This window comes from Hevea brasiliensis, chromosome 3, assembly GCF_030052815.1.
Source record: "Hevea brasiliensis isolate MT/VB/25A 57/8 chromosome 3, ASM3005281v1, whole genome shotgun sequence".
Classification (NCBI taxonomy): domain Eukaryota; kingdom Viridiplantae; phylum Streptophyta; class Magnoliopsida; order Malpighiales; family Euphorbiaceae; genus Hevea; species Hevea brasiliensis.
In genome coordinates this window covers 111,637,652-111,651,549 of record NC_079495.1, presented here as the reverse complement: position 1 = coordinate 111,651,549, position 13,898 = coordinate 111,637,652, and the positions used below count along the sequence as shown (strand labels likewise).

At 35.8% G+C, this 13,898-nt stretch overlaps 3 protein-coding genes and 1 pseudogene across 4 annotated transcripts; 2 read left to right on the top strand and 2 right to left on the bottom strand.

The window, feature by feature from the left end:
• Positions 1-122: 122 nt before the first annotated feature.
• Positions 123-4,665, top strand: LOC110665815 (glutamate--tRNA ligase, cytoplasmic). Its single transcript, XM_021826093.2, has 7 exons — positions 123-339; positions 440-612; positions 688-784; positions 890-1,043; positions 1,363-2,462; positions 2,873-3,340; positions 4,286-4,665. Exons 2-7 carry the CDS (start codon positions 470-472, stop codon positions 4,502-4,504), a joined length of 2,181 nt encoding a protein of 726 aa, XP_021681785.2. The 5' UTR covers positions 123-339; positions 440-469; the 3' UTR covers positions 4,505-4,665.
• Positions 4,666-6,046: 1,381 nt separating this feature from the next.
• On the bottom strand, positions 6,047-7,123 carry LOC110665832 (germin-like protein 5-1). 2 transcript variants are annotated; one of them, XM_021826114.2, is made up of 2 exons: positions 6,828-7,123; positions 6,047-6,692 (listed from the first exon to the last, which is right to left on the bottom strand). In XM_021826114.2, the coding sequence occupies exons 1-2, from the start codon at positions 6,934-6,936 to the stop codon at positions 6,157-6,159; spliced, it is 645 nt and encodes a 214-aa protein (XP_021681806.2). In that variant the 5' UTR covers positions 6,937-7,123; the 3' UTR covers positions 6,047-6,156. The 2 variants fall into 2 exon arrangements, with proteins under 2 accessions (XP_021681806.2, XP_021681799.2); XM_021826107.2 differs by having other exon boundaries at positions 6,047-6,695; positions 6,828-7,122.
• Positions 7,124-10,419: 3,296 nt separating this feature from the next.
• LOC110666693 (membrane-bound O-acyltransferase gup1-like) lies at positions 10,420-13,883 on the top strand (annotated as a pseudogene).
• Positions 11,013-13,032, bottom strand: LOC110665871 (PH, RCC1 and FYVE domains-containing protein 1-like). The gene is made up of 2 exons (XM_021826167.2): positions 11,738-13,032; positions 11,013-11,615 (listed from the first exon to the last, which is right to left on the bottom strand). Exons 1-2 carry the CDS (start codon positions 11,906-11,908, stop codon positions 11,220-11,222), a joined length of 567 nt encoding a protein of 188 aa, XP_021681859.2. The 5' UTR covers positions 11,909-13,032; the 3' UTR covers positions 11,013-11,219.
• Positions 13,884-13,898: the final 15 nt, after the last annotated feature.

Genomic DNA, 13,898 nt, shown 5'->3' with positions numbered 1-13,898 from the left:
GTGTTGAATTCAAAACTTCTCTCTCTCTCTCTCTCTCTCTCTCTCTCTCTCTCTCTCTATATATATATATATATATATGAGGTATACAAAAAGGGTTTTGAATAAGAAATCTGCATCAAAAAGTCTCAGACTTTTGTTAGCTTCTTTGGTCAAGAACAAGGAGCAAGTTGAAAGGAAACCATGGAGCCAATCCATTGGTTTGAAGAAACTGCGGGCCTGAAGACCCAATAGCGGGCCGAATTGGTCTATAGCTTTGAGGCTTTTCATACATGTATCCCCTTTCCTTACTTTCAACGCCGATCCTTCTCTCTTTTTTTTTTCTTGCTCCACTCTACGAAGGTCTCTTGTGGCCGCTCTTCTTCTTCTTGCGTTTTCCAATTACTTTTACCTTCTCTCTTGTTCTAAATCTCAGTTCTTTTTCTTCAATTTTTTTTTCCAGATCATTGAACGGTGCAGGTGTTATCGGAAAATGGAGATTAAACAGCTGTCCTTTGCAGCTGATAGCCCTCCACTTTCAGTTCTTGCCTCCGCCAAGGTTGCTGCCGTCGTTCTTCCTACGCCTACTATCGTCACCGACTCTTCTTCGCCTCCCACTATTATATTCTCTGATGGGTATCTTTTCTTTCATTTTTCTCTTTTATAATCTCTAGTGCTTTTGCTTGTTTCCCAACTGATATTGTATTACAGGACGAAATTGCAAGGTACTTATGTGCTTCTTCGCTACATTGGTCGGGTTGCTAGCCTTCCCAATTTCTATGGAGAAGACGCTTTCCAATCTAGCCAGGTGATTTTCATTTTTTTTTCCCCTCTTTGATTTGCTATGTTGCTTTGGAAATTTTATTTGTTGTTCAATTTTGCTAATTCGGGATAAGTGTTCATTCCTTCCCAGATTGATGAATGGCTGGACTATTCTTCTATCCTTTCATCTGGGTCTGAATTCGAGAATGCATGTACTTACATTGATAGTTATTTGGAGAAGCGTACTTTTCTGGTTGGATATTGTTTATCAATTGCAGACATTGCGATTTGGTCAGGTCTAGCAGGTATTTGCTTCAGCTATCACCTGAAATTTATTTTACTGTGTCATTCATTGCTGAACATCTATGCCACTTGCACAGTGAAGCATTAGCAATTTCCAACCATTTCCATGGCTATAGATTAATTGGTTTGACAATAATCCTAAAATATCAAGCAAAAGAGCAAAAAAGGGAAAAAAAAACAATTGTTATTGTTATCATGGTAATGGTAATATCATGTACTGTGATGAGCCATTTCCATTTTTTCAATTTGTGTTTTAAAATGTCCAAATTTTGGTTGCTTAATGAATTTTTTCAGAGATCTAGAATACTCTATTCTTTGCAGCGACTGGGCTGAGATGGGAAAGTTTGAGGAAGTCGAAGAAATACCTAAACCTAGTACGTTGGTTCAACTCAATATCTATAGAATATAGTGATGGCTTGAATGAAGTCACAACAACATATATTGGGAAAAGAGGCTTGGGAAAACCTGTGACAGTTAAATCGAAAGAGCTACAGGTTGTCAATGGAGATATCTCTGAAAAGGGAAAGGTAGGTAGCAAAACACCTGAAGTTGATCTTCCAGATGCTGAAATTGGGAAGGTGTGCCTACGATTCGCTCCAGAGCCCAGTGGTTTTCTTCACATTGGGCATGCAAAAGCAGCATTATTGAACCAATATTTTGCTCAACGTTACCGAGGTGAGCTAATTGTTCGCTTTGATGATACAAATCCTGCGAAAGAAAGCAGTGAATTTGTGGAGAATCTTCTGAAAGATATTGAGACACTGGGCATCAAATTTAAAAAAGTTACACATACATCAGATTACTTTGATATGTTGATGGAAAAGGCTGAAGAGTTGATCAAGCAGGGTAAAGCTTATGTTGATGACACACCACGTGAGCAAATGCAGAAAGAAAGAATGGATGGAATTGAATCAAAATGTAGGAACAATAGTGTGGAGGAGAGTCTGAAATTGTGGAACGAGATGATTAAAGGATCAGAGAGGGGTTTGCAGTGCTGTCTTCGTGGGAAGTTAGACATGCAAGACCCAAACAAATCCCTTCGAGATCCGGTCTATTATCGTTGCAATCCTGTCCCTCACCATCGAATTGGGTCCAAGTACAATATATATCCAACATATGACTTTGCCTGTCCCTATGTTGATGCCATAGAAGGTATATCTCATGCTCTTCGATCAAGTGAGTACCATGATCGAAATGCTCAATATCACAGGATTCAGGAAGATTTGGGAGTTAGAAAGGTTCATATTTATGAATTTAGCAGGTTGAACATGGTCTATACACTTCTTAGTAAGCGCAACCTTCGCTGGTTTGTTGAAAATGGAAAGGTTGATGGATGGGATGATCCTCGGTTTCCAACTGTCCAAGGAATTGTACGTAGAGGTTTGAAAGTTGAGGCATTAGTGCAATTTATTCTTGAACAGGTATGATAATATGTGCCACGATTTCATTTCTTTCCATTATGATGCTTGTTTATAGTACATGCAGATACTGTACCCATTGTTGTGAGAAGTTAGTTTTAGTTCAGTAATATTGTATGTAGCCAAAGGCCCAAAAATCTGCCTTTGTGAATTTGAGTATATTGATTTATCTTGGATTGCTCTATTTTTTATCTATATCAAAACCATTTATTGCATTGCTGCATTGTTTGTTTAGATTGAGGATTTTATTGGCTATAAAATTGCTTAGGAAGCCAAATTCAGATTCATTTATTTTGTGTTTCCATCTTCATCTGCAAGTTTATGCTACTCTGCTTGTAGATATACATTATCTTGATTTCTGGGATAGGCCTCTACATTCTTGAACTTCAATTTCTATGTCCATACTGTTTCAGGGGGCATCGAAAAATCTCAACCTCATGGAATGGGACAAACTTTGGACAATTAATAAGAAAATCATAGATCCTGTTTGTCCCAGACATACTGCAGTTATTGAAGAAAGGCGTGTGTTGTTGACCTTGACTAATGGTCCTGAGAATCCATTTGTTCGTGTCATACCTAGGCACAAGAAGCATGAGGGTGCTGGAGAGAAGACCACAACCTACACAAAGAGGATATGGATAGACTATGATGATGCAAACTCCATCTCAGAAAATGAGGAAGTAACCTTAATGGATTGGGGGAATGCCATAGTGAAGGAAATTGTGAAGGATGAGAGTGGAAATGTTACACAGTTGATTGGGGTTTTGCATCTTGAAGGATCTGTCAAGACAACAAAGTTGAAGCTTACTTGGCTTCCTGAGACAACTGAATTAGTTAACATCTTGCTGATGGAGTTTGACTATCTGATAACAAAGAAAAAGGTAATATTCACCCAGGGACACTTTTAAGTTTGCATCCTTACAAATGAGTTCAGTTGTATGTTGATTTGAAAATTGCTTATTTTGAAAACTTTTGAGAACCTTACTTGGACCTTCAAGTCTGCTACTCCTAACACCTTCAGTCTTTAGATTCTGTGTCTATGTAATTATCCTTCAATCTTAACATCGAAGTGCTTCAAGTTCTGTGATATCTGCAGAGAATTTAGGGTTTTATTTATTAATATTCTCATCAACCATGTATTTAAATGTTCTTCTCAAAATTTATTCTTTGGAGTAGGGATGTTTTGTAGTGATGCAAATTAACAGATGTATTGATGCAAGGAACTCCCTCCCACCACCACTCTTCTTTTTTCCTGCCTCTCCTTTTTTGTACACCTGCAGGAACTCAGTTTTGGGAAAGGGGAAAAAAAATCTGATTCCACTGTGTTATACTGTCCATCTTCTTCATATGTGGCGATTTTCTTGATGAGGGCTTTTATGTCTCTTTATATCATTTTAATTATGTTATTTTGGATGAAATTTTTATTTCTATTTTTATATTTATACAAGGGTTTCAATTACAGTTACAGATTTTGTTGATTTTGTCATAGAAATTTTTTATTTTCTTTTTTCTTATTATTTGAACCAGAGGAGCTACCCTTAGGTTGCCCCTTCTATAGTTGCTCATTAATCTCTCTCTCTTCCACTAGTATTATCAGAGTTTGTTTGGAGTTAGCTTTGCAACATTATGTAGTGGTGTATTCATGTTGAAGTTGATTCCAATTATGGGAATTAACTAGAGGCATTTTATTGTTGATAATTTGTTGACAATACTGGGCACTGGCATCTTAGTTCATAAAATCGTTCGGCATTATCCTAAGCATTTGGTTAGTTTTTGGTAGATAAAATTGACTTGAGGGTTGGTGCTTCTAACTTTTGTGGATGCAGCTGGAAGAAGGAGAGAATTTCCTTGATGTGCTTAACCCATGCACCAAGAAGGAGACTGCAGCACTAGGGGATTCTAACATTCGAAACTTGAAGCGTGGAGAGATATTGCAACTGGAGAGGAAGGGTTACTTTAGATGTGATGTTCCTTTTATCAGACCTTCAAAGCCTGTAGTTCTGTTTGCAATTCCAGATGGCAGGCAGGCAACCTCATCAAAGTAGACCTTGACATTTGACTAAACTATTTTCAGGTTCTGAGAAGTTGAAGTTAAACTTCATGTTCTTCTTGATTATATGGGGAAGAATTGGAGTTTTCAACTCACTTCCTCTAGTGTGTGGACATGCAAAGTTTTATGGAAATTTTTGATAAATCTCCTACCTTATTCATGTTTCTATACGTGTTATGAATTAACGTATGCATTTTTGTAACTGAACCAAGGTGTCACTTGCACTGCATGAGAGTAGTGTCCATATTGAAAGAACATATTAATGTAGAAAAATCTGAAGCGGTACAATGAAGCAGGGGTGAGAAGAGACAAAAATTAGTCGTTCTTATTGAATGTAGGAATGTTTTGGATCTGGATGGATGTGTTCTTTACATTCTCGTACATCTTTAATTGGTAATCTCTGGATTGATGTAGCCATACTCTGTCTGCATTTTTGCTAGCTCCTGTCATATTCTTAGAAGAAATTCATTGAAGCTTTCTGCTCGTAGATTGGAGGGATTTGGTGCTCATTGTTGTCGATGTTGACCTGTACTACCATAGGTAAGATGTCACCTCGGACAGCTTGGCCAACTTTCTTCTAAGCATGTCTCTAAATGCATGAACCCATCAAACTCTTTCCTCGATAATCATGTACACTTGAATTCACCACATATAATGATTATATCAGAATAATTTTTAAGATGTGAAGCCATATTGTTCTCTTTGCAAGTTGACTATGAAACAGAGGATGTCTATGCTTATCTTAAATTGCAATTACTAATCCATCAATGAAGTAATAATGTTCCTACTAAGACTTCCTATCATGAGCTAACAACTTCTTTAGTTGGTCTCAGAAAATTCTAGAGGCAATGATATTGTATTTGATTTCAGGTCATTATCATGACAACATTATCCATTTTGGCCTCACAATTACTTTGACAATTGACAAGTCACCCTTCTTTTGTTTCTTTAGGGTTCAATTATGTATTCACTTTTGTTTTTTTTTTTAACAAAGAATGCATTGTCGCTTTCATTTTGGGAAAACATGATAAAAGATGCCCTCTATAAATCTTTCCTTTGAATCAAGTGAAGCTGTAGGAAATATGGCAAGAGCAACAATACCTGCCAAGGGACAAGGTGAAAGAACAAGTTTTGAGGGTAAAGAATCAAATCCATGTTCCCACAACGGTCCCCTTTATCATGATTTGCAATTATTATTATTATTATTATTATATTGACGGGATTTAAGAAATTATTTTAGCCATCCACTAAGTGAGTCTACCCTAATCTTGATTGTTCTTCTTGGGCAGTGTCTCCCATACAAGTGAAGTATGGCTTAATCTGCTATAAAATTACGTTCTTAAAAGGCTGTAGGATTTGGAACTCACTTAATTCCTGAATTAAAAATAAAAAATGGTATCAGTGCGTTAGTGACTGTGAACTTAGTACAGCACCATCCATCAAGGGTTGTTCTTTTTAATTTTATTTTTAATTTAATTATTTTTTATTTTTAAATATTTAATTCGATTAAATTTAATTTAATTCAAAAATTATTAAATTCAGGGAAATAAAATTAAATATTAGGAAGGACAAATCCCACAAATTGTTTCAACGGTGGAAACAAATACAGATTATGAAGAAGGCAAGAAGGCACAAAACACAATTCAATTACTTCTTGGGTGCCAACCTAGACTTGATTTTCTCAATCTCCTTCGTCCCTACCTGGAAAGCCTTGGTTAACACGTGGTCTGGAACCGGCGGTGTGGCAGCAAATAAGGTGGCGGCGATGGCTTGAGTACCCGGAAGCTGGCTGTTGAAGCCGGCGATCACTGCTGCGGGAACCTTGCCATTGTTCTTCTGGAAATGCACCAACCCTCTTGGGAAAACAAATATCTCACCTTTCTTGATGTTCCTTGAGACCAGAACATTAGCAGTGGTGATGAAGCCCACGTCGAGCTGGCCTTTGAGGACAAAGACTATCTCGGTGGCTCGTGGGTGGGTGTGTGGAGGATTAAGACCGCCGGGGGCGTAGTCAATGCGGGACAAGGAGACTCCAAGGGTGTTAAGGCCTGGGATTTTCTGAACATTGGCTGCAGTGACCAGAGAGCCTAGGGTGTTGTTGGTTAGCCCTGGCTTGGCTAGCCCAGCGAAGAAGAAGTCATCTGCTGTTATATTCTCTTTGCAGGCGAAGCCATTAACTTTCACTGCTGTTTGATGATTTAGAACAAACACAAACACATTAATAAGCCACTAAAAATTGAAATTTCTTATCCCATTATCAAGAAAAAAAAAATACTGGAATAATAAAGAATGAATTTTGAAGAAGGGGGGAGGAGTACCAGAGGAAAGATCAGCAACACAGACATCTTGAAGCAAGTCAGGGTCAGCAGTAACAGAGGCCAAGAAAAACCCGAAAGAGAAAACAAATAGAGCCACCACAGCCTTCATGATTGCAGGGACCTTGTGTTTGTTTTGTCCTTCACTCCCTCTTTCTCTCTCTCTGTGTTTCGAGTTTACCGTTAGAGCATAGAGAAAAGGGAAAGAAAGAGTGGGGCAAACTGAAAATAATGAAAGTGAAGAGAAGAGAAAAGAAAAGAAGGATTCGTTTGAAATGGATGAACAAGAGAGAAAGTTGGAATATGTATTTATAGTATACACATTTCTTCATATATATCTTTTGAATTATAAAAAATATATATATATATATATATATATATATTTTAAAGTATTAGCCAATAGTATGAGGTTATTTGTTTAATTTTATCTCTTTTGGCCTTATGTTAATTTGAAGGGAAATGAAACGGTTACACCAAGTCACTCTTTGGCAGAACGTTCAAAAGTGAAGATAGGGACACACAAGCTTTCCTCCAGGGAAAACCAAACCCACTCCTTGGGGGCTCTCTCTTTTTGTTCCTTATATATCATTTATGTATAAATTTCAAAATTAGCTCAATTGATAAATGGGTTTGCTTCCCACCTTGTTTAAATAATATATTTTTAATTATAATTAAAAAAAAATAAATTTATTATTATACATGAAAGATTGAGCTTTTGTGCGTTTCTTGTGACGTTTTCTTATATATGCAATCAATCATTACAGTTTGATGAGAATATAAGGAGAGCATATAAAGTATGAACCTAAATACTTCCAGTTTGAGCTCCAGGCCATTGGAAGGGACAAGAGCAGGCAATTAATCAAGCAGGTGGAATGCAATTCATATTTGGTTTGGTACTTGGTACACATCATTGGCTATTGTCACTTGTGTTTTTACATTCATATATATATATATATATATATATAGTAGCTTCCGAATATATTCCTCATTGATTTTTCAATTTTTTTATCATCCTGAATATGATATTATAAAATCAACTCTTGGAGGTTTCAGTAACAGCATATTTTTTTTTATATTAAAATTCAAAACTTCACAATTTTAAAAATATTTTAATATAATTAATTTAAATATAAATTTCAAAACAAGAAGCATTGATTATTGAGGAATAGATCTGGCCACAATAAAATTAAAAAAAAAAAATCAAGGATTTTACCATTGTTAGTATTCATGCTACCGTTATTCTATATTGTATAAATCGATTATTAAAAATTAAAAAAAAATTTATTATATAAGATTTTAAAATATAATAAATTTTATATTAAATTTTTAAATTTAGAGATATCTCAATTATTGCTCAACAGTTACTGAAATTTATCTTTATAATTTGCCTATATTGTAGTTGGCCCAGCTTCAGGAGTTAGAGTGGATAGTTACGGCCCAAAAAGCATACTTCAAATTAAATGGGCTAGACATTATAAAACGAGAAATGGTCCGGTTTGGCCCAATCGGACTAAGAAAATTGCGACACCGTTTCAAAAATTAAATGAAACGGCGACGAGTTCAGTTCTGTTGTCGGCAATTTCTCATCGGAGCGTACCGGTATTCTACTCTTCTCCACTTTCCATGTTCCTCATTGGATTTTTGGTGGCAGAGGCTATGCTTGGCAGCGGTCGTGACGGCGGAGATGAACAAGGAATGGAAGCGAAGAGAACTGAGCATTTTGGTGATCTATGCCTTTGCTTTCTACACTTTCATCATCCGTCGATCCCTTCAACTCTCTCATGGTATTCCCCTTTTCCCTTTCCTAATTTTCATTTTTTTGAGAAAAAAAAAAATCTTCGCTTTATGTCAAATTAGGGATTTTTTTTTTTTGTTCTTTTTGTATTTATTTTGTAATTTGCATTATCAAACTGTCACACTGATCATCAGGCAAAAATCTATGGTTTACGCCCTGGATGGCTTCTTCCTCGTCGTCCCAATGTATTCATTTTGATTAATTTAAGTTTTATTTTTTTCATTAATTTTTGTTTCTAATAAGCTACTTATTTTCTTATTCTCATTTCTACTTAGGATGTCTCTGATGCCAATGGAGAAACTTTCGCGGAAGCTTACCTATTCTTACTGTTGTTTTTGGAATTTTCTGTGTATTGGCCAATTTCTTAACGGCTTTGTTGGGTTTAAAAGCAAAGGGAACGCCCATTGTTTGGCTTATCATTTCTTTAATCTACTTATTATATCTTCATGGAGTTTGGTTTATCTTCTTTCTCATAAAAATGCTCTTGTTTCTAATTGTTTTGCTTTTTTTTTTTTTTTTGCTAACCCTATTCCTTCTTTTTGGTCTTCTAGCACTTTATTTATACTCCCCATTGCCTCGGTTAATTTTCTTCTAGTAAAGGTGCGTCTCCGATGAGTTTTGGATCTTTTTTTAATAATGGTTGATATCTGTTCATATCAATGTTATTATTTTTTGTCCTTATACTGCACTGTGCCATTAGATTTGAAGTATACCGTTTTGGGAGATAAATGGTTTCCTAATCGTACTTCAAGAACTACAAATTCCTTCTTGTTGTATGCTTTGTTACATTCAAAGCTTGGTTAACTAGCTTCTTTTTTTTTTTTTTTTAATGAAAGAATGCCTAACATGTTCAAGAAAATGATTGCAAGATTTCACACTGGCATAGTCATTATAGCTGTGATTGGTTGAGTACTCTTTGAGGTCCATAAACTTGTTATCAAGGTGTTCCAGCATTAGATATTTTGTTTCCCGCTATTTGTTGTTTTCCAAAATTAGAATCTTATTCATCAGATTGGTTATGGTACCATTGATTTATACTGCTCCTAATTTGTGCCATATTTTACTAGATTTGCATATCCGCAGATTTTGGTGCGAACCACAAACTTCTCATTCGTACTTTGGGTTTTGAACATATTTTTTCTTGTATGTAATCGTGTTTATGAAGGAGTTAGTTTGAATGGAGCGGTACTGTCCCAAAGTAATCACTTTAAATATCTAGGCTTAGTCCTTCAAGTAGATGGGGGATGTGAGGAGTATGATAGTCATAGGATTAAAGCCGGATGGTTGAAGTGGAGACGTGCCACGGGAGTTTTATGTGATCGTAAGATTCTCAATAAATTGAAAGGAAAATTTTACCGTACAGTCATACGACCAGCAATGTTATATGGTAGTGAGTATTGGGCACTAAAAGAGTCGTATGCATCTAAGATAAGAGTTGTAAAAATGAGAATGTTAAGGTGGATAAGTGGCCATACTAGACTAGATAAAATCCGTAATGAGAGTATTAGAGAAAAGGTAGGAGTGGGGCCAATTGAAGATAAGTTGAGAGAAGGGAGATTGAGGTGGTTTGGTCATGTGAAGCGTAGACATGCGGAGACTCCAGTTAGACAAGTAGAGCACATTAGGTTAGAGGATAGAAAGAAAAAAAAAAGGGGTAGACCTAAATTGACTTGGAGGAGAGCAGTACAACATGACCTAGAAGCATTACATATTTTTGAGGATTTAACCCAAAATCGTTCAGAGTGGAGAAAGCGAATCCATATAGCCGACCCAAAATTTTTGGGATAAAGGCTTAGTTGAGTTGAGTTGAGTTGTAATCGTGTTTATGAAGGATATTCATTCTCCACTTTTGGGTGAGTTGTATAAGGTTATTCCTTTGTCATTAGTTTTTATTTAGAACACAAGAAATTATATTACTTCCATTCACCAACATTGCCTTCCATTTTTGTGTAGGCAAAGGTGGGCATACTTGGACAATTTTCAAGGCAGCTTTAGGTGGCACATTTGCTTTAATTTCGGTATTTCCTTCTCCTCGTTCATTCGTTTATCAGGATATTAGTTCCAGAAATATTTTTTGAGGCCCAAAATACAAGTTAGGGAAAAAGGAGCTTTGCAATTGTTTGCACTGAAGAAGGTTGTTTCTTTGTGTCTGACAGTTATATTGCGCATGATAAGCTTCGGATATGATTACCATTGGGCACATCTTGATACTCGTTTTGATCAGAAGGTAATATTGCTTACTTTTAATAGCTGTGTCTCTTTCATGTACCAATTCCTTGTTTCCTGTCCCTAAATTTACTCTAAAGAAAATCAGTCAAGTAAGTATACCCTTTCTATGAGAAGATGATGCTGTAAAAACTTTTTGTGTCTTTAGTTATGGTTAATTTATATAGTGCTGAAACATTCTTCCTGATGCTTAGATTAATACTCAAAGTTTACCACAAATTTTTACATCAAGGGAACTTAACAAACAAATAAGACAGAAGATGAGTGTGCAGATGCATTGGAATAGACATGCACATTTATGTTAATACTAATAAATATAATCATTTACCACAGGAAACTAAGTGGTTGATTCAGATTATTACAGTTGGACTCCCTTAAAAAACGCACCTGAAGCGTACTCGCTTAAGATCCTTGACACCTCCTGGCAGGGAGGTAAGTGTTATGTATACTCCAGGCTCATCTTGCTCAACCCATTCAGCTTCATGATGTGATTCACCATCTTTTGTTCTGCTTCCATTTCTAGATGTTGCTTCCAAATGGCCTTGTTTGTTGTAACCTGAATTACGGATGCTGGCGGCACTAGAGCCATTAGACAGCAGCTGGCTGTATAATCCATTTGTGTCTGGTCCTTCAGATGCCATTTGACCATTCAGACGAACAAGAGAAACATTAGGAACATCATTGGAAGGAGTTGAGGCAAGTGAAGTAAAGGAGGGTGATTTCACGTTTCGGGCTGCTCCTACTGGTAGCCTTTCAGCCATGTCTTTTAACTATTAAGGATAAGGATATAAAAACAAAAACCATCATCAGTATGAAGATCCCTCAGAATGTGAAGTGTCAGCAACTAAACATTATCAATCCATCAGTATAATGCAAATAAAATCCATCTTACTTGGGCAGTCAGTGATTTGATAACTTCCTTAGCTGCTTTGCATTTAGCGGTCTCTTCTCCTGCAATTGCTATTGCTTCCTTCAGCTGTTTAGTTGTCCTTTCCAGCTCAACTTCCTGAAGCTGGGCTTCATGAGTAAGATTTTCTACCTGAGAGAAAGATTGATGAGTCATAATGCAGAAGCAGACAACCAAGCTAGTTATATATGCTTGTTAATGGATCAGAAAAACCGAGGTAGCAACATCTGAAATGCCAACATTAATCTTTATGACATATTCAAGGCTTAAATATTAGTTCTATCAGACAAAGAAATTCAACTAAATATTTGAAATAAAGTTACTCAACAAGCACAATTTGTGAAGTATGAATGATGCTCCTTTGAAATACATTGTAACACGTATGATTTTAAAAGACAACCAATCAAGTGCACACTTAGTACCACCACTACACCTAAAGGACGTGGAATGATATTAGCAGCCTCAGAAATTTGATGCAGAAACTACAATAAAACTGTTAATTACTTAAGCTTGTTTAAAGCATAACAGAACTATGAACTTCAAGTAATGTTTAAAATGGATATTTGAAACAATTGATCTAGAAGTAATGTTAAGCTTTCTGCTTTTCTTATGCATAGACATTGCTGGGGCTTCCAACTGATCCGTATACAACACCCAGTCCCAAACCTATTAAGACTACTTTGTATAAAAAGGGTAAATACTTTGCATAAAATAGTAAGTACTCCGGATAAGAAAAACATGCCCCCAACTTTTTAACCAACTCCTGAATTCACAAATGATAAACAAAATGCTCCAAATCCAAACATTTTCCTACCAGCTTTGCTTGTTGCTTAAATAAAAATTCTCTGCACATAAAATGTATTTTTGTGTAGGAATGGGGATTCTATTAATGCAACTTTTGAATTTCAATTCTGGTGTTGAACATTTGTGTCCTTTGCTACTTAAGGTTCTGTACACGATGCATCATCATCAACTTGTTTCATTTTTACTTGTCTTGGGACTTAAAATCAACCATGACCTGCCCCAATCAGCTGCACTTTTTATTTTTCCCTCGCTTCTTGACAGCATACAGTATTATATCTACATATTTTGACTTCATTGTTTGCATTTGAGATTATATTTTAAATAATTGTGCTAACAGAAGCTAGTTGTGCTGATATTTTATTGAACCAATGATCTTAGAGACACATACAACGTTGCGATATATGTAAGTCTGGAAAAACATGCTACCAATTTTAACAGGTTAGTTTCTTCTTAAGCATGAGCTAACCACTTAGTATTAACTGCTCATTTGTTGGGGTTCCTTTTTTTTTAAGTAGTTAATAATTTTATTCATTTTACCCAGGAGAGAAGTGGCTCAAATGACAATTTCTCCTTCAACATAGACCTTTCTTATTTGGTATATGCTCCCCTTTATATTGCTGGGCCAATTATAAGCTTCATTGCCTATGTCTCAAAGGTCTGTTATATTATTTTATATTATTATTTTTCTTTTTTTCTTTTTTTTTTTGGCATAATATTGATCAATTTGTAGTTTATGCCTAAAATATGTTCTGCAGTAGAATCATACTAGAGAATTCTGATTTCCTCATTTGGTTGGGTTTCAGAATCTTACCCAGTTGCACTTACTCAAATAGTTTTCTGGACTTTTTACACTGTGGTTGTAGTTAAAAATGTGGAATAGTGAGTACATATTTTCTTTCACTGCTAATATGCTAGTCGTTGTAGTCATTCTTAGTTATGTTTCATTTAAACTTATTAAATCCTATACTCAAACCTTATTGCAGTTAGACATGCCTCAGAATAATTATGCAGCCCAAGATGTGTCTTGGTATGGGTTAGGTTGGATATTCAGCTTTTTTCTAATAGAAGTTTTGACACATTTGTTTCACTATAATGCTTTTGCAATCAGGTTAGAGTCTTTGCAACTCAAGAATATGGCATGCATTAAATCTCTCTGTTCCTTCTAAATTTAGAATTAATTACATTTATTTTTTCACAACTCAGTTGCCTGTGGAAATTGTTATCACCAGTGGACATATTCGTCAGAGGATATGAGGTAAGATGATTTTTACTATGTTACAGTTTTTTCATATATACATTTTTGAGACAAGATATTTGTTAAGCAGGATCAGTTTTGTATTAT